Source organism: Marmota flaviventris, chromosome 18, assembly GCF_047511675.1.
Source record: "Marmota flaviventris isolate mMarFla1 chromosome 18, mMarFla1.hap1, whole genome shotgun sequence".
Taxonomy (NCBI): domain Eukaryota; kingdom Metazoa; phylum Chordata; class Mammalia; order Rodentia; family Sciuridae; genus Marmota; species Marmota flaviventris.
In genome coordinates, this window is record NC_092515.1 from 10,715,001 (window position 1) to 10,738,824 (window position 23,824).

The 23,824-nt window shown below is 56.5% G+C and overlaps 1 protein-coding gene and 1 non-coding gene across 2 annotated transcripts in view; both read right to left on the reverse strand.

Moving 5' to 3' along the window:
• Nucleotides 1-867: 867 nt before the first annotated feature.
• Nucleotides 868-966, reverse strand: LOC114101100 (small nucleolar RNA U13). The gene has a single exon (XR_003584229.1). It is a non-coding gene; the product is annotated as a small nucleolar RNA U13 (small nucleolar RNA).
• Nucleotides 967-3,997: 3,031 nt separating this feature from the next.
• Clptm1 (CLPTM1 regulator of GABA type A receptor forward trafficking) overlaps nucleotides 3,998-23,824 on the reverse strand; it is a 28,373-nt gene continuing 8,546 nt past the window's right edge. The window contains exons 3-14 of the mRNA XM_027945796.2: nucleotides 16,861-16,984; nucleotides 15,741-15,899; nucleotides 13,640-13,757; nucleotides 9,653-9,738; nucleotides 8,853-8,973; nucleotides 8,134-8,378; nucleotides 7,467-7,560; nucleotides 5,882-6,072; nucleotides 5,549-5,644; nucleotides 5,132-5,267; nucleotides 4,484-4,651; nucleotides 3,998-4,369 (exon numbers count right to left, since the gene is read on the reverse strand). Of these exons, the coding sequence (XP_027801597.1) occupies nucleotides 4,089-4,369; nucleotides 4,484-4,651; nucleotides 5,132-5,267; nucleotides 5,549-5,644; nucleotides 5,882-6,072; nucleotides 7,467-7,560; nucleotides 8,134-8,378; nucleotides 8,853-8,973; nucleotides 9,653-9,738; nucleotides 13,640-13,757; nucleotides 15,741-15,899; nucleotides 16,861-16,984 (1,819 nt within the window). The 3' untranslated portion in view covers nucleotides 3,998-4,088. The remainder of the gene's footprint in view (nucleotides 4,370-4,483; nucleotides 4,652-5,131; nucleotides 5,268-5,548; nucleotides 5,645-5,881; nucleotides 6,073-7,466; nucleotides 7,561-8,133; nucleotides 8,379-8,852; nucleotides 8,974-9,652; nucleotides 9,739-13,639; nucleotides 13,758-15,740; nucleotides 15,900-16,860; nucleotides 16,985-23,824) is intronic.

A 23,824-nucleotide genomic window follows, 5' to 3' on the forward strand; every position in this document is an offset into this window, starting at 1 on the left:
TTTAACTGGGCACAGTGATGCACACCTGTACTCCCAGCAGCTCAGGAGGCTGAGGCATGAGGATTGAAAGTTCAAAGCCAGCCTCAGCAACTTAGTGAGACCCTGTCTCAAGATGAAAAATAAAAAGGGCTGGGGATTTGGCTCAGTGGTTAGGCACCCCTGGGTTCAATCCCTGGTATGTGTTATTTAGCATGACCTGTGCGCTGTAACTTGCATGGGCGGTAGGGCACAGGGCTCAGAAGCTCAGGCCTTGTAGCTTTTCTTATACAGCAGTGATTCTCAAAAGTGTGGCCTCCAACCTTTCAGGTGATTGCTGGAGGGCCAAGTTGGAGAATTAATGCTATTGAGCAAACTTCATCTTGCAAAGGACCAGACAGCAAATGTGTTAGGCTTTAGGTTTTGAGGACCAGGTGGTCTCAACTGTCAATCTGCCATTGCACACAACCAGCCAACAGCAGTACAAAAGTAATGAGTGTAGCCAGGCATGGTGGGGCACAACTGTAATCTAGGGACTCCAGAGAATTCCAATTCAAGGTCAGCCTCAGCAACTTAGTAAAACCCTCTCTCAAAATAAAAATAAAAAGAACTGGGATATAGCTCAGCAATAAGGCACCGCTGGGTTCAAGCCCCAGTTCCAAAAAAAAGAAAAAAGAAAAAGAAGTAATGAGTGTGGCTATGGGCTATGTTCCAACAACATTATTTTATGGATATCACAAGTGAAATTTCACTGGGAATGTAGCTCAGAGGCAAGACACTTGCCTAGCATGTATGAGGCCAGCGTTCAGTTTCCAGTACTGAAAAAAAAAGAAGTTATAAAATAATGAAATTTCATATAATTTTCACATAAAGCAATATATTCTTTCTTCCTGCCAGGTGGGTGATGTGCTGACATCATAACATGGCTGGCGAGAGGCACACCCCACAGTGGCATGAAACCAATTCTTACACTGTGAGCCACAAAAGGAGCATGAGAGATTCTTCTTTAGATTGTAACAATCACTTAAAAATGTAAAAATAATACAAAACTAGTGGGAAACTGAGCCCCCGCCTGGATTTGGCATGTAGGCCTTATAGAGGTTTGCTTTGAGTACTGGAATCAGACTGACTGCGTTCAAATCCTAGACCTCAATTGCTGTGTGACTTCAGATAACTCATTTCATCTCTGAACTTGTTTCCCAGCTGTAGAGTGGGTCTTCAGTAGGACAGCTGTGGGAATTAAATATTGATAATATGCTGGATGTGGTGGCACATGCTTATATTCCCTCCTCCCTAGGCAGGAGGAGCCTAGGAATTTGAGGGTCAGTTGGAGCAACGTGTGACCCCATCTCAAAACAATCTATTCATCATTATAACAGTAGTGGTAGACCCTTGGATGTAGCTCTTCCCCGTGACAGGTGTACCGTCCTAAACACTTGCATTGTGATGCTTGTATGACCCTGGACAAATTCCTTCATTTCTGCAGGGCTGTTTCCTCATCTGCTAGATGAGGCTGAACAGCAAGCTTCACAGGATTGCTGCGAACGCTCCATTTACAGACTTATTACATTACACATGATGTGGGCACAGTGGTGCATGCCTGTACTCCCCGCTACTTGGAAGGCTGAAACAGGAGGATTGCAAGTTCAAGGTCAGCCTGGTCAATTTACCAAGACCCTGTCTCAAAATAAAAAGGGGCTGCAGATACAGCTCAGTGGTAGAGCACTGCTGGGTTCAATCCCCAGGGGTGGGAAAAAAGTGTCACACTCTATTCAACAGTGCCAGGCACTGTTCTAAAAGCTGGGGACATAACAAGGAACCCACAGACAAAAGCCCTTGCCATCAAGGAGCCAAAATCCAAGAGAGACGTAAAATAGATAAATAACTACACATCTGGTGGTGATGCTACTGTAGAAGAAAAGAGCAGTAAATATGAATAGAATTGGGGGACACTGGGAGGGTCTGAGGTGACATTTGAGTAGAGATCTGAAGGTGAGGGATCCATCCATGTGGATAACTGGGGGGAATATGTTCAGGGTACAGGGAAGAAGTGTAGGGAAATGTGTAGCTTAAGAGCAGTGAGGAAGGGGAAGCTGGGCAGCGGGGCCGCCTGGGCCACGTGGGAGGCCCTCAGCAATCAAGCAAGATCCTGTCTCAAAAAATGAAAAGGGCTGGGGATGTGGCTCAGGGGTTAAGCACCCCTGGGTTTAATCCCTGGTACCAAAACACCAAGAGTGGAGAGGAAACTAGAGCAGTGGCTGAGGGAAGAGGTAGAGACTGGGCCAGCACGACCGGCTGGCAAGGCAGTGGGGACACGGAGTGACATTCAGTTCAATGGGTAAAGCAAACCACATTAGGTGCTTAGACTACAGCCTGGCTCCTGAGGACCGACAAACAGCGGCTCCTACTATGTCAGGCCCATGAGCCCACCAGATTCCCCTCTGCTTCTTGTCAGGACTCATGCTTGTTGAATGAACAACTGAACGCATGCCCTGAGAATTTCTGCAGGCGTGCATCCACAGGGTAGGCAGCACTATTTTGGTCCCAGCACAGGGGGAGGGCCTTGGGGAGCATTTGTGGACTGTGTCCGTGTGTCACAGTGGCTGTGGCTGTGGCAGTGAATGTGCACAGGGAGCCGGCAGTCCACAGTCCTGGCTGTGTGCTCGCAGGTCTTGGTCGGGTGGAGGAGACTGACCCATCACCCCAGTGATGTCCCTGACGGGCAGGGCTGCCACCAGAGCCTAGATAGAGGACTTGGGGCTCAGGGAGGGCATCCTGGAGGTGGCGGCGCCCAAGCTGCAACCTGGAGGGTGCCCGGGGCATGAAGCTTTGAGCCGGGGTGTGTTCTAGGCAGGGAATGGCAAGCTAAGGAGCCCGGCAGAGCAGCCGTGCTGTGGAGCCATGGCCTGACATAGAGTGGGGCAGGGAATGAGGCAGATCTAGGCTACCTGAGGGACAGAGCCGCCCACAGTGCCACACACGGGGCTCAGTGAGCACGGACACCTCCCAGGTGCTTCCCCCCAGCCAGGCTCTGCAGACTGGGAGGCAAGGAGAGCCTACAACGTGGCCCTCAGCCCGGCCTCCTCTGAGCTAAGAGACCAACCCTCCCACAAATGCCGGTGACCGGGGTCCAACCCCCTCCAGGGTGCAGGAGCCCAGCCACCTCACTTCCAGCGGGCCAAGTCCCAGCTCGTGACACTGCAGAGGCGGCACAAGCATCACACCCAGGAGCGGAGCGGGTCCTCGGCACGCAGCCTCCCACGCCTGGTGCTGCAGCAGTTGGGGTGCTGCTCCCTGCCACAGCTGAGGTGAGCGGCAGCACATCAGGTGCATGTCATGACACGTCACACTGCGAGCAGGAAACCTGAGCATAGCGTCCCTCCCAGCAGCTGCCGTGAGGCCTCCTGTGGGCAGCGCTCCTGGCCCTGCCTCGTGGTGGGGTGGGGGCTGGCCCACCATGGGCAGCTTCCCAGGAGTCTGTGAGACAGTTTCAGAAGCCCCTCGAGGGCAGTGGGAGGGGAGAGCGAGAGAGGGGCCTGGTCCCGAGGCGCGACTCCCTGGGGCCACTATTCCCCCCATTCTGCACCCTCCACCAGGCAGGTCTCCCTCCGGAAGCCAGGAGAGCCCCAGGCCCCAGGAGAGAGGCTCTGCGGGGCAGAGGAAGGCAGGCAGGGAGGGGCGGCTGAGCTTAAGTTAAACACCCACATGAATTTATTAAATCCAGACTGTGTTAAGGGTGGCGGTCTGGGAGGAGGGGGTGGTCGGACGAGGGACAAGACAATGGATGACTGCGGGCGTCCCACAGAGGGGCCCCGGCCCCTCCCCACCTGGCCCCCCTCGGCAGCGCCGCATCGGCTTCACCATGATTCCCAGCAGGGCTGGGCTGGCAGGGCGAGATGGCTGGAAACAGGACAGACAGACAGACGGCGCCTCCACAACAACGAGCCCAGCCCGCCCCGGCCCCGTGTCACACGCTGGGCCCTGGCCCAAGGGGGCCTCCTGCCGCCTGCCCGATCTGTCCAGGGAGAGGGCGACAGGAAGGGGCGGCAGGGGCCAGGTTGGCAGGGGTGGTGGTCGCCAGGAACCGGAGTGGACGAGGAGGACCAGTAGGGCTAATCCTTTTTCTTGTCCTCTGCTGGCTTTGGAGGGGCGTCCTGGGGCTCAGTGGCGGGGCTGGCCCCCAGACTGGGCTGGGTAGGCAGGGACGCGGGGGCCTCCTCCCTGGCAGCAGTGGCTGTGGGGGCTGATGGTGCGAGGGCCCCTGCTGCCGTGGGGGCCTGGGCCACGGGGGCAGCGGCTGCGGGGTCCTCGCCACTCATGCCGAACTCATTTACACGGGTGGGGTCGACGCGGTAGATCCACCGTTGGTAGAGGTAGATGAAGAAGACCACGTCTGCGGACGGCAACAGGGACAGGGTCCTCAGGCCTGGGCTCGCCGGCATGCCAGCCTCAGCCCAGGGCCGTCACCCCCCCGACCCGGGGCCTGAACCCCATCCCCAGGCCTCACCGTCCCGTAGGCAGCCGATCCGGTACATGACGGGCATCTTGATGACAAAGGCGAACAGGTCATCGATGAAGGTGTTCAGGGCCTTGTAGGTGAGCATGCGCCACGGCAGGTGGGCCACGGACTTGAGCTTGTAGTTGATGAAGAGCTGGGGTGTCATGGTGATGAAGCCTGTGTGAGAGCGGAAGGCACCCTGAGTGCAGGGACGCGGGTGCTCCTGGCCTTGGAGTGCTCCACGGCCCCGGCGTCCAGCCCCACTGGCCTCCTCGCCACCCACAACCCCACCGCATCCCCGCCTTGGGGCATTTGCATGTCCTCTGCCCTCTGCCGTGAGATCTTTGTAGGGTCCCCTCCCTGGCACTGTTTAGCCCCGGTTTGGACACCGTCCCTAGAGGGGCCTCCCCAGTTCCCTCTAAGTGGCACCCGCGGTCTGCCCTCCTCACCACAAATGGGGCCAGGGCGCCCCTAGGCCCCCACATCCCACCTCTCTACACTGGGTACCGCTCTGTGGGACAGGTCTGCCTCCCCTAATGATGGCCAAGCCTGGGGAGAGTAGGCCCAACCGACTCGATCCCCACTGTGTTCTGGTACTGCCCAGAGAGGGCCTGGGATTGTCCACCAGCGAGGCCCTGCCCTGTCGGCGCGGCTCACCAAAGGTCAGCAGGAAGCCGTAGAGCATGCTCAGCACCCAGGAGTACCAGCCCTTGTGCTCCAGGTACAGGAGGCTGTAGACGGCGTAGCAGCCCAAAAGCGGGAAGAGGATCCATGACAGGTACCGGAAGGCCATCTGTGGGGTCACAGGCAGGGCTGTGGCTGGCTCTGAGGGCCCCACCTAGCACCCTTGTTCCCAACCCACACCTGGCCTGGCAAGTTGGGCTGGGGGAATTTCCAGGTAGCCCTGGGAACTCTGGACTTGGCCAGGAAGTAGATACGGCAGGCAGGGGACACAGGGTGTGGCATAGGCCCTAAAGTGTGGGCTCAGCAGCTGGCAGGCTGATGGTTCAGTCCCCGCTCCTCAGGAGTATAGCTGCTTGGACACTGTTCAATAGGGCTGCGGGGGACACTCACGTCGTCGTACACCTTGGTAGAGGACTCGATGTACGTGGACTTGTCTTTGAAGGTTGGGCAGGGGAAGATCCCTGCCACCCTGTGCTCCCGGTCCAGCTGCACACAGGAAAGAAGTGGTGTCAGTTGTGGCCCTGGCCCCTGCGACCCCTAAGCCAGAACCAGACCATGCCCTCCCCACTGTTCCCAGTTCCCCTGGCCGACATATGACCCAAAAAAATCCCCTGGTGTGAAAATCCCCTTGTCCTGGAGTGCAGCAGCATCGGGAAAGCCCCAGAGGCCAGCTCCAGGCCTGGGCTGGGAGGAGGCCCCCGCCCCTGACCGGCCCCGACGTACCCGGACGTCCATGACCTTGGTGATCTTCCACAGGTCGATGAGAACCCCGATGAAGACGCTGACCTGGACCACAAAGTTGGTCTCGTTGTCCAGGATGTAGAGGAGGACCACGAAGGACTGGAAAACGCCAAAGAACACGGAGCGCACAGAGAGGCCCTCCAGGGACTGCCGGCTGTTCCAGAACTGGATATCTGTGAGCCGAGGCGGGACGTGAGGGCCCTCAGTGGGCAGGCGAGCACTGCACTCCCCCAGGAAGGGCCTCTATGCACTGGTGGCCTCCACACCACGAGCAGGCAGGACCTCTGAGGTCCCCATGCAAAACAGGAGCACCCAGTGCCCCCGGGTGCCGTCCCTTGCCTGATGGTCAGACAGATGCTCATTGTGCACAGTGCTGGGAGTCACAGCCGGGTGGGGTGGAGCCTGGACAGATGCTGGCCTGCCACACCACAGCCCACCCTGCCTCCCGGGATAGGAAGGTCTGGGGCACAGGCTTGGGGACCTCCTCCAGCTCCCCTCGTGCTAAACCATGAAGGAAATGGAGTGTGGACACCCTTGGGCTCTAGTCTCCAACCTGGGGAACTCAGGTCAACCACACCCCTCGGAGCCCAGCCAGGCTGACAGGGTGACAAGCGCAACCACAGGAGGGCCACACCACAGCCTGGCTCACAGCAGCAAGGCCAGGCCGCAGTCACACAGGGCCCACTGGCACTCGGGGCTGTGGACCTGGCCCACTCTGCTCAGCCCACCACACCAACCCCCAGGCCCACTGGTAAGAATGGAGGGGAGACGAGTTCTGGTGGGAGGGGTGGCTGAGTCCCTCCTAGGGCAGAAAGCGACTGCTCCATTCCTGCAGGGACCAAGGGGAGCGCCCACACCTCCACGAGCTTCCTCTCTTCTGCACAGGACGAGCCCAGCAGACCCGCCCAGGGTGGGCAGAGGGTTTGGTGAGGCAGTGTCTAGTGAAGCTCCATGTGACAGCTGACCAGGTCCCCATGGAGGTCACATCAGGGACTACAGTGGGACACTACGTTCTTCTGGACAGTAGGTGCAGGCACCCCTCCTCCTGGGGACTCTGGCCTCGAGGGTAAAACGGGCTGGAACTGTGGGTGACGTTGGCAAATGGCCTAAGCTCTGACCTCTGCCTCCTCTGTTGTACCTGAGGGGCGATGACAGCCTCCTCAGGGGCCAGCGTGGTCATCCTCAGAACTCGGCCTTCATGGGACTCCTGCCTTCCCGCCAGGAGGGCGGGGGGCTGGCGGGAGGCGGCCTGCCAGGCAGACCGGGAGCCGCTCTGGGGCTTCCCTGCTCTAGGCCTTGGAGTTCCCCGGCCTGTTCCTGCTGGTGCCATCCTGGCCTCGGCCTGAGCAGCAGGTCCAACCCCTCCCTCAGCTGGTGGGTGGGAGTTTCTGGGTTGGGACTTTTGGGGTCACTGTCCCTCCCAGCTCACCGGGTTTCTGGAAACTGGAGCTGAGAGATCCCAGGTAGGGGGAGGTATGGGGAGGAAAGGGCACCCCGATTCCCTGCCCTGCGCCCTCCCATCCCCAGGCCCCACAGGTCTCTCAGAGCCCTGGGGTCGCACACCTACCGTTCTTAAAGGCCAGGAACTCAAAGACACTGTGGACGATGGACACAATGATGGTGAGCGCCAGCAGGTAGGGGTTGGTCTCCAGGAGGGCAACCTGGGGGAAGGGCCATGAGCACTGCCCGCTCCTGCTCAGAGCTGCCCTCCTGCCCCAGGGCACCCAGACAGGCCCTGCTGACAACCCCCAGGCCCGCCCCTGGGGCCTTCCAGAGAGGAAGAGCCAGCACCAGCCAGGAGGACAGCTGGTCAGAGAAGGACACACGGGGACGAAGACATGATACAGAAGGGAGAAGACACAGGGAGAGGCAGAGACAGGGAGAGAGGTGGGGCAAGGGACACGGAGGGACAGCGAGGAACAGAAACCCAACGGCAACCACAGCCCCAGGCACACAGAGCCTAGTTTCAATGTCACGCAGCCAGGTTGACAGATGGCCATGGGAAGGCACTTAGGGCAGTGATGTGAAGTCGGGGAGACAGGGTGGGGCGGGTCCAGATCCAGAGGGCCCGGCCCAGTGATGGGCTGATGGAGCGGCGGCAGGGCCCCAGGCCAGGCAGGGCCCTGCAGGAAAGGTCCAGGCGGTTTGAACTGGGGGGCAGGAGAGAGCTGCGGGAGTCCCCAGCCCATGGGCCACTTCCTCTTGGCCTCTGCAGCCAGGAGGAGCCAGCTCACCTTCACCGAGTCCTGCTCCTCGTCTGACTGCTCGTACAGCTCGTCGCCCAGGAAGTTCCAGGGTGACTTGGTGCTCTGGGCCGCGTAGAGCTGCCAGCGCCAGAGCGACAGCGGGCAGAAGGAAACGCGCAGCGGCAGGCTGGCCAGGCTCTCGTTGATGGGGTAGTAGTCCTTCTGCAGGTTCCAGTAGTCGTTGAAGTAGATGATGGGGTAGTAGTCCCCGCTGACCGCGTCGAACTTCACGTCTGGGGGCACACAGGGCGGGGCACTGCTCAGCCAGCTGGGGATAGGGACCCAGGATGGCCCCTCTGACAAACACTGGAGGCCAGGGGGCATTTCTGGGCTGTGTGAGAGCCCCTGACCTCAGCAGAGGGGCCTGGGTGGAAGGTCGCAGCCAGGTGCCCCGGGGTGACCCCGTGTCCGAGGCTTTGTGGAATCAGTCAGAACTGCCTCAGCTGCCAAAGCCGGCAGCGGGTGCATTTTTTGAAAATGCTTGTGATGGATGAAACCTGCTGCAGACGGATTGGCACCCGGCAGCTGGTCACCAGTGGTAGCCGGTCCTGGGTCACCAGGGGCGTGGGAGTGAGAGGAGAGCAGAGGCAAGACAGGGCTGGGAGTCCAGGGAGGGCAAGGACTTAGGAAGGTCTCTCGGGGTGAGACAGGAAATGGACCCGAGCACCCTCCCAGGCCTCTGCAGGCTGCCGCTGGGCTGGGCTTACACTGGTCTAGCGGGGGCGGCACGCTGCCCTTCACCCACGGCGTGTGGTCGTCCACGATGTTGATGGTGATGTTGGGGTGCCAGTGGGAAATCACCTCCACGGGCCCATAGTCCTCGGCCCTCTGCGGGGAGATGGGGACCGCAGTGGGCTCGGGGTAGCGCAGGGGCTGGTGGCAGCCGCTCCACACACCTCCTCCTGAACACCCGACTGTCATGAAGGCTGGACCTCCACAAGCACAGCCACGGGCAGAGGACCCGCCCTGGCCCACCCAAGGCCAGTCTTCAGACCCCTGAGATCCTCTTACCCGGGGGACAGAAAAGTGAAGCCCACAGAGGTAGGGGGCAAGGCCCTGCCTTGAGATGGTGGCTCCACAGGTTCCTGAGTGGCATCCCTCCTCCTCCTAGGACTACCCAGGAAGCAAGACTCCCATCCTGCGGGTCCCCCTGCTGCCCAGCCCACCAGGACCTGCAGCCCACAGCTCCCCCTGGCCGCATCCCCGGGCCTCTCCTCTGCGCCAGCAGCCTGGGTGTGAGTCCCGCCCCACCACTGCTTGGCTGAGACTTAAGCACATGTCCCCATGTGAAATGGAACCCCCTCACAGAGCCAGCGAGAGGCTTACCGGTAGACCTCCCCACTCCACCTGATTCCCGACCCCTTTCCAGGTAAGGAAAGGGAGGCTGAGGGAGGTGTGGTGGACCAGCGCATCCCAGCTCAGGGGAGCCGTGGGCCATGGGGCTGCCAGCTGGGGGTGACCGACCCAGCTGGTCCCTACGACGCCCACAGCCCCCACTCACAGTTACCTTGATCATTTCTGGGTCGGCTTCCGTCTCTCCCGTCAGCAGGTTTTTGGTTTTCTGAAATCGCCTGCGCTTGTATTTGTTGATCACTGTGGGTGGTGGGGGAGGGGAAAGATGGGGAGGTGAGGCCTCGGGCACGGGCACCTGCATGTCCAGAGGCCAGGCCTCTGCTCACCCAGCGGAGGACGCCACTGCCTGCACCACACATCCGATGGTCCTCTGGCCTCTCCACCCACCCGGCCAGCCCAGGGCCCCCTCCTGGATGACAGGGCTTGCCTTCTCACTGGCCTCTCAAGAGGCCACGCCCCCTGACCTCTGTTGGGGGAGTGCTGGGTGGGCAGCACCCTGAGCTGACCTCTATCACCCCTGCCTGGGCCTCTGGATGGCTGCTCCGTCTCCCTGTGACTGTCCCCTGCAGTCTTCATGGATGGCCCCTTCTCAGCCTGCAAGTCCCAGGTTAACTGTCCCATCCTCTCAGCGACTCCCCTGAGCACACTCCCCCTCCTAGCTGTTTCCATCACAGCCCTCGGCGACACAAGCCCACTGCCCCTGTGTCCCACCCAAGCCCATGCAGCAGTCAGGGCTGATTTCAAACACTGACGCGCACACCGCAGGCTGGGATGGCCGCGCACAGGGTCATGACGAGGCAGGCTGCCGATGGAGCCCAGAGAAGGCCTGGAGCGCCAACATGAGAGGCATCCTGGGGCCGCGACGCCCCAGCCAGGGCCGCCCCCACTCCTCTCATGAAGGCCCCAGGCTCTGTGAGCCCTGCCCTGGGCACTACCAGGACTTGCTGGGAAGGGGGGCGCTCACTCGTGCCCGTCGCCCCACTCCTGGCCACGGGGCATCTTCTTATTCCCTTTCATTGGGAAGAAGAGCTGCCTGTGACCTTCTCCTGCTGTGAGCTTCTCCGTCCTGCCCGCAGCCAGGGAGGGAGGGGAGCTGGTCAAAGGAGCTGGCCACGAGGGCTCCGGAGAGAACCCTGGATCTGACTCCTGCAAGCTAAGGGATGCCGAGTCGAGTCCCTCCCTGGACTCTGGAAAGGAGGACCAGGCCTGCTGTCGCTAACACGAACGCCACCGTCTCTCTCCTAACCAGCTCATCTGAAGCTGGGCCTGGGGTGTGCCCCTGCAGGTCCAGTGTTTGGAGGGCGGAGGCAGGAGAGTCACTTGAGCCCAGGAGATCAGGACCAGCCTGGGAAACACTGAGAGACCCCATCTCAAAAAAGAAAGAAGAGAAAGGAAGGAAGAAAGAGAGAGAATTAACTAATTTGAGACCTGGCCCCATGTCCCAGGAGAGCAGTGAGCACTGAGGGTGGGCATCCTAGAGAAGGAACTCTAGAAGGACATGTCCTGCGCCATCTTCACCTGGGAGAGGCGGCCAGGGAGGGAGGGGGCGGTGCTGGGCGGGAGCATGGAGAGGGCCTGGCTCAGGGGACCGGGCCTCTAACAGGAGATGGGCCCGGCTGCCACGGGGAGCAAAGAGCCTCCTGTTCTCCAGATTTTGCTTCTAGAGCTGCATCACCCAGCATGGGGTCCCTGGCCCATGTGACCTCTGAGCACTGAAAGTGTGGCTGGTCAGCGGGAGGCGGGCTGTGAGCGTGGCGTGCTCTTGGCCTCACCTTCGTTCCCACACTGATTCCACGTGGAAATGACAGGTGCCAACTGAGCTCAACCTCGTGCCGTTAACATAAATCCGCTGGTTTCATTTGCCCCTTTACTGCTGGCTCTTTTCCAGGAGGAACTGCAAGCCTCTGGCTCACACTGCACCTCCCCACACAGGGCTACTCTGGACCCGGATGCTGGCCTTTGGGGAACGAAAGGGGCTTTTTTGATCACATCCTCATTCTTCACCCTGTGGCAAAGGTAGCTAAGTCCAAGTCCTTCCATGTCCCTTCTCTGAGGGGTCCCAGCACAGACTGGGGCTGGGGGTGGCCTGGGTGGCCTTGGGTGGCTTTTCAGTCTACTGGCTGCAGGCCTACTTTACAGACATTTTACATCTGTCACACTGCCCATGAGCAACCTCACTGCGCAAGCCACACTCCCCCAAGTCAAAACCCCAGCAAACACAGTCATCAGACAGCTCACCAGGATGATCAGGTGAGCAGCAAGCGAAGGTAGCAGGACCCACCTGGGCTACATGCAGGGCAACCTCTGAGGTGTCACACAATTTGACCCCGACCCTGACCCTGACCCATCCATGGGACCATCCCAGTAGGTCACAGCCTCTCAGGCCACCTCTCCCACTTCTTCCCAGCTCCTTCTCAGGGAAGCCGGCCGGCAGCTGAACGCGCTCCCAGGCACACTGGCTTAGAACGTGTCTGGCAAACTCCAGGGGACTTTTCCAAGTCAGTTTTGGGGACTGACATGAGCTCACCGACTTTCTTTTACAGAATGACCATCCTTCAGGATCTTTTTTTAACAAAGGGAACAGGGAAGGCCTGACGCATATGAAAACCATGACATCTGTCACAGTGCTACCCCAAACAGCCAGGTGGGTCTGACCAAGCCCACAGGACGCTGGGAATAGTGCTCAATAAAATAAAAGCTCCATGGAGTAAATAAAACCCAAGGTGGGGGAACGGGGGATGGGGTTTCAGAAGAGCCATTCTCCAGAGCTGCTGGAACCCAGGGACAGTGAGGTTTCTCTGGGTGCCGACAGGAGACCATGGACTCAAGGAAGTAGCCCAAAAAGCCAGGTAAAGACAATTATTAGCTTCCTGGAAAATGTGAAGTTAGGCAGAAAGGAATTAAAAAAAAGGTGTATTCACCGTATGGTTCAGACACGTAAGAGTCACATAGTCAAAAACGTTTAAGAAAAGTGCTAGGGCCGCAGCCCAGGGGTACAGCACCCCTGGGTTCAATCCTCAGGACCAACAACAAAAAAAGAAACTCCAGTATTAACTTATCAGTGGGAGCCCTGGTGGTGAAGGAGCAGGATAAAGAGCTCAGTTGATCTCTACTGAGGCTGGCTGTGGTGGCCAGGAGGAGGAGAAGGGGCAGACGGGAGCCTGGGCTTGGCGCACCTGACATAGTATTTGAATTTTAAACCATATATGTGCAATAGGAGATCTAAAAAATAGTCAACCAGATGCAATGAGTGGAGAGAAATAAAACTGGTTTCAATACAGGCTGTGTCAGAAGTTACAAATAGCCAGGTGCAGTGACCCACATCTGTAATCCCAGAACTCGGGAGGCTGAGGCAGGAGGATCACAAGTTTGACACCAGCCTGGACAACTCAGCAAGACCCTGTCTAAAACTAAAAAAAAGGGCTGGGGATGTGGCTCTGTGGCTGGGCTCAATCCCTGCACATACACAAAAGAGGCCGCAAGCATCCAGCTCTGCCTGAGGTTTGTCCACCCAATCAAGATTCTCCCAGTGCGTGCCTAGCACTGCCCGGGCCACCAGGCCACATAAAAGTAGGGGGACAGTCCTTGAAACAGAAGGCCTCATCCAGCTGCAAGGCCCCTCACCATGCCTTCCTCAGGGACGAGCTAGGCTCAGACCTTATTGCAGGACCTAAATGACAGGGCCACCTGGTCGAACACAGAGACTCCTCCAAAGGCAGTGTGCGCCCCCAGCACCCGCACACAGAGGCTGCGCCGCCACAAACACAACGAAAAAGATACCATTCCCATGCCAAGCCCTGCCCCGCTCCCCTGCCATGTACCCTGCGCTGTCCACGGGGCACCTGAGCATCAGCTTCACCAGCCCAGGCTGTGCGTGAGTCACCCGCCACCCCTGGCACACTCCCTCCAGAAGTCCCCGCCTCAACCTGCTCCTCCTAGCCCACTCCTCTGTGGTCTGGGTGCTGAGGCCACAGGGTGCGTGAGGGGCAGTGGTGTGAGTCCGTCTGTCGCCCCGGCCTCCCTAGGCATGGGCCGCAGCTTGCCCTTCCTGACCTGGGATTCACTGTCCGCCACTCCAGCCTGGGGCCCAGGAGGCTGGGCCCCTTATGGCGGGTCCTGGCTGTCGGGAGTGACTACTTACTCCGGGACATGTGGACCGTGGCGAGCCGGCGGTACAGGGCCTTCTGCCGGGGGTCGGGGTGGAAGCCGCTCTTGGTGAAGTAGACGTGGATGTAGATGGAGCCATTCTGCTGCACGCTCTGGAAGACAGACGGGCAGCTGGGCGGGCCACTGGGCAGAAGGAGCACGGAAGCCCTGCCAGTCACCTCTCCCAGAAGCTGCTGTCCCTACTTCTCCAGCTGTTTACGAGGGCCCGGGTGGGCAGAGCAGCTGGGCAGCTCAGAGCAAACACCAGGCCAGATGCGGAGTCCATCCCAGCTCGGCTTCCCCGCCAGGCCTCGGTGTCCACCTAAAGGACATGGGTCAGGCATGGCGCTACCCTGACCAGACCACACTGCAGGGAGGACCCAGAGCACCCAGCAGGGTCCACACAGCACAGTGAGGCCTTAGTCACCACCGCCAACAACAACCGTCACCACCGGGCAGGAAGACAAGGCCCACAAACACCAGCTCTTACCACATTCCCCCTGCCCTAGGCCCCTCCCACAGTGTCCCCCTACCCGAGCGAACAGTCACACATCAGCTCTATGCCGTGAGTGGGTCACATTACAACCCCATTTTGCAGAGGAGACAACTGGGGTTCACATGAAGGGGTTAAAGAATACAGCGTGAAGCAGGCACAGTGGTACACGCCTGTAATCCCTGCTACTTGGGAGGCTGAGGCAAGAGGACCCAAGTTTGAGAACAGCACAGCAACTTAGCGAGACCCTGCCTCAAAGAACAATTCAGGAAAGGGCTGGGATGTAGCTGAGCGGTAGAGGGCCCCGGCTCCATCCCGAGGTCCACACCAAAATAAAAAATAAAAAAAGAATACGGGGACGAGTAGGTGGACCAGAACCCAGGGTGCAGGCTCCTGGGACCACCCCACGACACACTGTCCCCTCCACGTTCTTTGTCCTGCCTCCCACTGCCCAGCTCTGCCAAAGCCTTTCTCGGGCTAACCCTCCCCGTCTGAGGGCTGCTCTCGCTGGATACAGATGAGGAAACCAAGGCTGAAGGGATGCAGGCTGCCCGAGGCTCGGAGTGGAGGGCCCCGGGCAGCTCTGAGCAGAGCTGGGACTCACTTGGCACCAGGTCCTGCCTGTGACGTCCATCCCTGACTGCACCCCGAAACTTTGAAGGAGGGAACACCCAAGTCCATGGGAGTAGCTCTCGCCGGTGGCTGGCCAGTCCCCAGCCTCCTCTCGGCCTTGGGGTGGGGCCTGGGCTTGGTATCCTGGCAGGTGGTGTCACCTGCCTAAGACACACTGCGTCCACATCCTCCAGCCACACAGACAGGGCAGAGGTGCCCCACACTCCTGGAGGCTGAGAAGGCCTGCTGAGAAGAGGCCGAGGCTCAAACCAGGGAGGCTCCTCGCTGCTCCACAGTCGCTGAGCCTGTGCTTGGCGCCCTACTGGGCTACAGTGACAGGGACACAGACGTGACTGAACTGGCTTCAGACTTAACCCTCACAGGGCTCAAACATTACGAGGGAGGAAGATCTATCCCCAAACAGGAAGGCCCAGAGTGGACAGGGAAAGATGGGAAGTGCTGCTGGCTATGAGGACCCAGAGAGGGAGTGTGACCAAGCCCGAGTGGCAGGAGGGCTTCCTCGAAGAGGCTCGATTTGAACCTGAGCTGCCAGTGTCCAGAGACGGAGACCCCAAGTTTGGATTTCTCACAAGCTAAGTGACCCTGGGGAAGTCGCCACACTTCTCTGTACCCCCGTTTCCCTGCCTGTCAAATGGGGACGGCAATAGTTGCTCCCTCATGGGGTGCGGCAGGTTTCCCTGTTGGGTGAGTGCTTGGTCAACATTATTCTGACACTGGGCTTCCTGACACGCTGGTGATGAGGCGGCCCTGGAGGTGACAAAGAGGGCCTGGAGGTGACGAGGAGGCCCTGGAGGAAGATCACTGTGTTCTTACTGCTTAAAGCTCGAGCCGTGCAATCTTGGATGCGGCTGGGAGAATCGCACACCAATTCCACCCCACCCAGCTCCTCAGGAGGCAGAGGAAGCCCAGGGACCTCAGGGCTAGACCCGCGGGAGGCGCCCCCAGTGGGGCCAGGACCACGGGCACCCACCTGCGGGATGTCAAGCTCGGCGAAGTGCTCGTAGCAGCCGTCGGCGTTCTCGCCACTAGTCCAGTCTCCGTACACGAGGTCATGCTGCTCCCAGAACAGGGCTGATGTGGCGTTGAAGTCTGTAAAGTGCTCGTGCTCCGAGATGTACACGTGCAAGTTCTGAGGAGACGGGAAGAGTGCAGAGCTCAGAGCCTCTGAAGGCTGACAGATAAAAAGCAGGGGAAGAGCTGGGGGCAGGGGCTGGCACACTGACACAGGTTTGCCTGTCCTGCTCTGAGTCTGACATCCATGAGCATAAAGCACCTCAGGCTGGCAGGAGCCAGGTGTGGTGGTGCATGCCTGAATCAGGAGGCTGAGGCAGGAGGATCACAAGTTTGACCAGCCTCGGCAACTAAGTGTGACCCTGTCTCAAAACAAAAAATATAGCTCAATGGTAAAGCACCCTGATTCAAACACCAATACCAAAAAAAAAAAAGAATAGAAAAGAAAGAAAGAAAAAATTTTAAGAGGCAGGACCTCCCTGGATAACCCCCTCCTCGACTGGCCCCCCTTTACCTGCAGGCCCCAGGGCTAGTGACTTGGGAGGGGGCAGGCTTTGGAGAACACCCTCCTTGCCCAGGCCATCTAAGTCTGCACTCCCGAGGGCCTACTCAAGAACAGCTCTGCAGGGGTCACCTCCCACCAGAACCCTGGGAAGCTGCCTGGGAGCCGCGGAGAACCCCAGGGAGAGGCCCAGGCCAAGGCCTGTGGTGGAGGCTCCTGGGCTGCCTGGTGCCGGCCCTCCGTCCCCTGTCCCCCGTCCCTCCCCGCTCCCCTGCGTGCCTCCCATCACAACCTCTAAGGGCTGGACAGACTTCTGGAATTACAGCTAACGCCCTGCTGGGACAGTTTTTAAATAACTGAGTGAAGTCTTTGGCGTCCCGCCTCAACATCAACCGCACAAAACAAAAAGCCCAAGGAGCTCACCATTTCCTTCCACGTGGCACAGGTTGCACCTGCTGGTGGCCCAGGCCAGGCCCCTGCCTGCTCACAAGCCAGCGGTGGCCAGGGTCTGCTCCCTCCCGACAGCCCGGCACTGTCACTCCTCCACCACCCACACCACCTCCCACCCAGCAGTTACCATTAAAGTGTCTTTGGGGAACAGGTTGCGGCTGGCGACACGTGGGGCTCCCCCGGGGCCCGTCTGGTCCTGAGGGGCCGGCCCTCGGCGGAACCAGCTGCTGATGGCCCAGATGACGAAGATCCTGAGGAGAAAGCACACAGGCTGAGCCACCGGCCTGCCGCCAGCAACCCAGCGCCTCGCTGGGCACCTGCGCTCCAGGGTCTGGCTAGGGACTGTGACCGAGTGGGGGAGGGTCCCCAAAAAGTCAGTCACAAGGCAGCTGAGATGGCAAGAGGACCCCAAGTGAGGTGTGGAGGTAGGCCCAGGTGCCAGTGGGTGCTGGGGGCCCGGCACTGCCTGGCTCCACATGGGGCCACCCTGACTCCCCCAGGGGCTCTGGGCAGTCACGTGGCCTCACGAGCTCCCACACCTGAGAAGCACCCGCCCCAACCCCCGGGGTCCCTGCGAGAGAGAATCCTAGGAATCTGGAGTCCCAATATTTCAGGGACACAAAACCTTACAAGAAGGAACATTTTCAAACTTCAAATCAACTGAAAACTGGAGAAATGGTGGTAAGTAATGGGTTAGTCCTCATTTTTAGCCACAAGGTGAGGTCCTTCAGACCCACTCGGCCCTCAACGAGGACTACAGAGGGAGCAGGGCTGTGTGGCTCAGTGGTGGAGCGCTTGCCTAGCACAGGGGAGGTCCTGGTTTCATCCTCAGCCCCACACAAAAAAATATATTAATTAATCAAAGGCACTGTGTCCACCTACGACTAGTTAATATATATATATAAAAAGAACTGAGGAGGCTGGAGCTGAGGCTGAGCAGTAGAGCACTCGCCTAGCACATGCAAGACCCTGGGTTCGATCCTCAGCAACCCATAAAAATAAATAAAATAAAGGTATTGCGTTCAACTACAACTAAAAAATAAATCTAAATAAAAAGAACTGAAAGGGCTCAAAAAAATCAATAGGGCTGGGATTGTGGCTAGTGATAGAGTGCTTGCCTCTCACGTATGAGGCCCTGGGTTCGATCCTCAGCACCCCATTAAAGATAAATAAAAACAAAGATATTGTGTCTGTCCATCTACAACTAGAAAAAAATTTTTAAATAAAATGAAAAATAAATTAATATAGTAAGAATATATCAACACATTTTATATTTGTTAATTACAAATATTGAGAAAATGAGATTACATTTGGCCCTCGGTACCTGGAGGTTTTGCATCCATAGCCAACCAAGCTCAGATAAAAAATATTCATAGGGCTGGGGATGTGGCTCAAGCGGTAGCGCGCTCGCCTGGCATGCATGCGGCCCGGGTTCGACCCTCAGCACCACATACAAACAAAAGATGTTGTGCCCGCCGAAAACTAAAAAATAAATGTTAAAATTCTCTCTCTCTCTCTCTTTAAAAAAAATAAAATAAAATTCATATTCAGAGGGGGGAAAAAAAAAAACCAGCCAGGCGCGGTAGTGCATGCCTGCAGTACCAGTCTTCAGGAAGCCGAAGCAGGAGGATCCCTGGAGCCCAGGAGCTCCAGGCCAGCCTGGGCAACACAGCGAGACCCTGTCTTCCTAAAAAACAACAAAGAGGCTGGGCACAGTGGCACACACCTGTAATCCCAGCGGCTCAGGAGGCTGAGGCAAGAGGAATGCAAGTTCAAAGCCAGCCTCAGCAACTTGGCGAGACCCTGTCTTTAAATAAAATATAAAACGGGCTGGGGATGTGGCTCAGTGTGTGCGTGTGTTTGAGAGAGTGTGTGTGTGAGAGAGAGAGAGGAAAACAGAGAGACAGACACTAGGGACTGAGCCCAGGGGTGCTCTACCTCTGAGCCATATCCTCAGCCTCCTTTATAAATTTGAGACAGGGTCTCACTGAATTGCTGAGGCTGGCCTCAAACTTGCCATCTTCTTGCCTCAGCCTCCCAGCGGCTGGGATTACAGGCACGTGCCACCATGTCCAGCTGAGAAGCCTGGATTTTGAGCTGGGATGCAGCTCGGTGGGAGCACCCACCTGTTATGCGCAAGGCCCTGGGCTCCGTCCCCAGCACCACAAAAACAAAAGCTGTGAAGTGGGAAAGGACCGGGTGCTCCGCTGGCATGGGCGGGCTGCCCCCGGCTGAGCTTGGTCAGGCGCAGGGACTTGCCTCTGCCTGCAGAAGCCATGAGGCCCAGGGGTCTGGGGTCTCCGGGGCCGTGGCCTAGCTCAGCCACCTGCTGCCTCCCCAAAAGTCCCTGAGGCACACGGCTGGCATTCTCTGGGGACCCAACCGCCTCCACGAGAAGTTCCCATTTTAGTAAATACTCCCAGGAACATTTGGGAGCGAAGACACCCACAGGCAGCTCCGTCCTGCCTAGTGAGGAGCCCATGGAGGTCCCCATCCCTCTGGGCTCCTGGGTCCCAGAAGGAAAGTCCCCTGAATAAAACCAGGCAGGCTGGGGCTCCATTCCCTAGTTCTCTGGAGAACATGTGTCACCATGGTCTTCAGGGCCTTTGTGGAAGGCTCACAGACACGGTCCTCTGCTCATGGAGCCAGGCCTACAGGGCCTGGACCCTCCTGACACTTTTCAATTTACCCGAGTAAGCAAATAAAACAGACTTTAAGTCCTCCCTCCCTCCCTTCCACCCCAACTACCGCCCTACAGCCACCAGTTCAGAAAAGTTGTAAATATGATTTCTTCCCTTTTTTCTCATTACTAGGAATTGAACCTGGGTCTCAGCAGCTTAGGCCAGTGCTCCGCCACTGAGCCCCAGCCCCAGCACCCTTTGTTTGTATTTTACTGAGACGACTGCTCTAGAGTGGTCCAGGTTGGCCTCAAACCTGTGATCCTTCTGCCTCAGGCTCCTGAGTCTCTGGGATTACAGGTGTGCATCACCATGCTCAGCTAGAAACTTGTAAATGTATGAAAAGACATAAATTAAAACTCCTAGCTGGCCAGGTACAAGGTGCTCAGCAACTCCGCGAGACCCTGTCTCTAAATAAAATACAAAATGGGCTGGGGAGGAGGCTCAGTTCAATTCCCGGTACAAAAAAAACCCAAAAAACCTCCTAGCTGGACACCGGAAAGCACGCCTGTAATCCCAGTGACTCCAGAGGCCGAGGCAGGAGGATCATAAGTTCAAAGCCAGTCTCAGCCACCTAGTAAGTCCTTGTTTCAAAATATAAATAAACAGGGCTGGGATGTAGCTCTGTGGTGAAGCACCCCTGAGTTCAATCCCTGAGTGATGGAGAGGGAAAAAACAAAAGAAAACAAACCCTCCGTCTCCCCACTCCTTTATACACCCAGTGCTGGCCATCTCCACCCCAGCAACCACGGGTCTAGTTTGAGGACAAGCTCAAATGCACACATGCCACCTGTCCCCAGAGCCTATTTCACATAATCTCCCTAAAGCTGTGAGGAGTTCAGGGACCCTGAAAATAAACCCTGAACCTCAATTTAAGAACTCCACACAGATGGGAGGATGACAAGTTTGAGGCCAGCCTAGGAAACGTAGTGAGAACTGTCTGAAAATAAAATAAAAAAGTACTCAAAGGTAGAGTATGTGCCTAAGGTGTGAAGGCCCTGGCTTCCATTCCAGCACTGGGGTGGGGTGGGGTGGGGTGTGCAGACAGGCAGGGGCAGCAGCGGTGGTGCATGCCTTTAATCCCAGTTACTTGGGAGGCTCATAAATTCAAGGCCAGCCTGGGACTACTCATTGAGACCCTAAATCAAAATTGAAAATAAAAAGCACTGCCAGATGTGGTGGAGCACACCTGTAATCCCAGCAACTCGGGAGGCTGAGGCAGGAGGACTACAAGTTTGAGGCCAGCCTCAGCAACTTTGCAAGACCCTCAGCAACTTAACAAGATCCCGTCTCAAAATAAATAATAAGAAGTGCTGGGGCTGACTCCAGGGCTGGGGGTGTGGTTCAAGCGGTAACGTGCTCGCCTAGCATGCTTGAGGCACTGGGTTCGATTCTGAGCACCACATAAAAGTAAAATAAAGATACTGTGTCTACCTTAAAAACAAAGATGACTCCAGACAAAATGGTCTATGTGCATCCACCCAACTGACGGCGGCGCCGGCTGGTTCTCGGGGAGGAAATGAGCCTGCGGTGAGTCTGTATTAGAGCTCTTTCATCCGCGGCAAGCTCCCTTCTGTACTGATGCAGAAAGATTTCTCAGATACCTTGCTAATGAGAAAACACCAAGGAGAGGCCAGTGTGTGACACAGCCTGCTTCTTCTGTAAAAATGAAGGGAAGGACACAAGTAATCTATGCAGAGCTGCTGGGCCGTGAAAAATGAGTGACACAGAATAAGATCCTAAATCGTTACATGGCCATCGGGGAAGGGAGGGGGAAAGGAGCTCGTGGTGGAGAAGCCTGGGGCGCCAGCGGCAGGAGCGCGCCCAGGCTTAGGGGCTGAACACCCAGAAGGGAGTTCTTCCTGCACAGCTCCCGGTAGCCTGTGGGACTCCAAGGACTGACCCGGGAGTGCTCCACCACTGAGCCCCAGCCCCAGCCCTTTTTATTTTCAGACAGGGTCTTGCTAAGTTGCTGAGGCTGGCTTTGAACTTGCCATCCTCCTGAGCCACCGGGATTACAGGATGTGCCACCATGCCTGGCTATGTGCCACCCTTGGAGGACACCAGGCAGATGACCCTGTCCCACGGCAGAATGTGATTGACAACTGCGTCAGATTTTGTGGGTTATTTTTTAGCTATACATGGACACAGTATATTTCGTTTAATTATTTTTTTGTGGTGCTGAGGATCGAACTCAGGGCTCACACGTGCTAGGCGAGCGCTCTGCCGCTGAGCCCCAGCCCCAGTCCATAAGGTTGTTTTTTTTTTTTTAATTGAACAATGAAAGCAATGCCACACTAGTGACATGGATTCTCATGGAATCCATTTGATGACCCTTGGTCAGCGCTCCCGTCTGTGAGATGGAAACTGAGGCACAGGAAAGGTGATCACCTGAGCATGTGCCACAGCTGAGAGGTGACAGAGCCGTGCTGAGGCCGGCTCTCCCATGCAATCGGAGCCACCCGTGCCCCCAACCTTTTCCGCCCCAAATGATGATAGCTGATTCGCTATTTTGGACAAGTGGGTAGCTCATAATTTTTCTTAAACAAGTTTGTCTTTGAACATCCTAATGTGACCCGCTTAGGGCCAATTACTAGGTATGTGCTCACCAGATGGCCACCAACCAATAGTCCCGCCTTTTCTTTAGTGTCGGCCCTCCAGAGCTGTAGGTTTCACTTACGTGAAATCAACCAACCACAGATGGAAAGCATTCAAAAATAAAAACTGCTTCTGAACATGTATAAACCTTTTTCATCTCATTATTCCCTGAACAGTACAGTGTAACACCTGTTTGTGCAGCATGCGCACTGTGTTAGGCATTCCAAGAGACCTAGGGATGACTGAAAGTAAACGGGAAAGCCAGGCATGGCGCCGCACACCTGTGATCCCAGTGACTAGGGAGGATGGCAAGTTCAGAAGCCAGCCTCAGGAACTTGGCGAAGCCCTAGGCAATTTAGCGAGACCCTGTCTCTAAATAAGAAATAAAAAAAAGGGCTGGAGATGAGGCTCGGTAAAGCATCCTTGGGTTCCATTCCTTTCTCTCCCCTCCAAAATAATGGAGTAAACGGGAGCCTGTGAGCAGGGTGTATGCAGACCCCACATGGCTTCACAGGACTTGGGAAATGTTGTACCACTGAGCTAAGCTCAGGCCCCTCATTTTTCTTTATACTCTTCTATGTTGTCTAAATTGTTTTATTTTATACAATAAGTACATATGATTTACAAATTTAAAGGAAATCTAATAAATTACAGATCTGCCCAACAATCTATAGACGGATCCCTGCCCCCACAGAATCACCCTCCTTTCACTTTAGGAAGAGAATCACTGCTTTTCAGCAAGGTGCTTGGGTCCCCAGAATAAAGAGTACATTTCCCAGCCTTCCCTGTGGCCGGCCCTGGTGATGTGCAGACATTCTAGCTAAGGGGATGGCGGGCACACCTGTAATGCCAGCAACTCAGGAGGCTAAGGCCAGAGGATCCCACGTTTGAGGCCAGCCAGGCAACTTTGTGAAACCCTGTCTCAAATAATAAATATAAACAGTGTTGGGGATGTGGCTCAGTGGTAGAGTGCCCCTGAAGGAAAGGAAGAAAACAAAACTTACACCTTTCTGCTGTGTAATTTCTCACAGCTAAAAGAGAACAGATGACTGCCTGACTGTATGGGCTGGTCTTCTGACCATTTTACTGAAGTACCTCTCCAAAAAGAAGAGAACAAAGAAATGTCCATTTTACAGATGGGTAAATAAGGGCACAGAACAGAAAAAGGGCCTGTCACTAGGTGTAGACAGACAGGGACAAAACCAAGTGCCAGATATACCACCCTATTCCCACCTATTATCCCCCCAACTAGACACTGAGGGCACAACCCTGAGTCCCACTGTTGGAAGGAACATGAGAATCCATACGCAAGAAGATACCATCACCTGTCACAGGAAAACAAAGGCTGACCATTCATCAGAGCTAACCAAAGCAGTAAAAGTCACAGGGACAGGGGGCTGGGGCTGGGGCTCAGCAGTAGAGCGCTTGCCAAGCACATGTGAGGTCCTGGGTTCGATCCTCAGCACCCATAAAAATAAATAAATAAAACAAAGGTATTGTGTCCAACTACAACTAAAAAGTTAAAAAAATAAACTAAAAAGTCACAGGGACAGAAGTAGACATGGTGGTACATGCCTGTAATCCAGAGGACCACAAGGTCAAGGCCAGTCTCAGCAATTCAGCAAGACCTTTGGCAACTTAACAACACCCTGTGTCAAAATTTAAAAATTGGGGGTATGGCTCAGTGGTAAAGCGTCCCTGGGTTCAATCTCTAGTGCCAAAAAAGAGAGAGAGACATGCACACACACACACACACGCACTCTCACACAGAAAGTATACAGATAGATGTCAGAAGGCAGTGAGAAGACAAAGTGG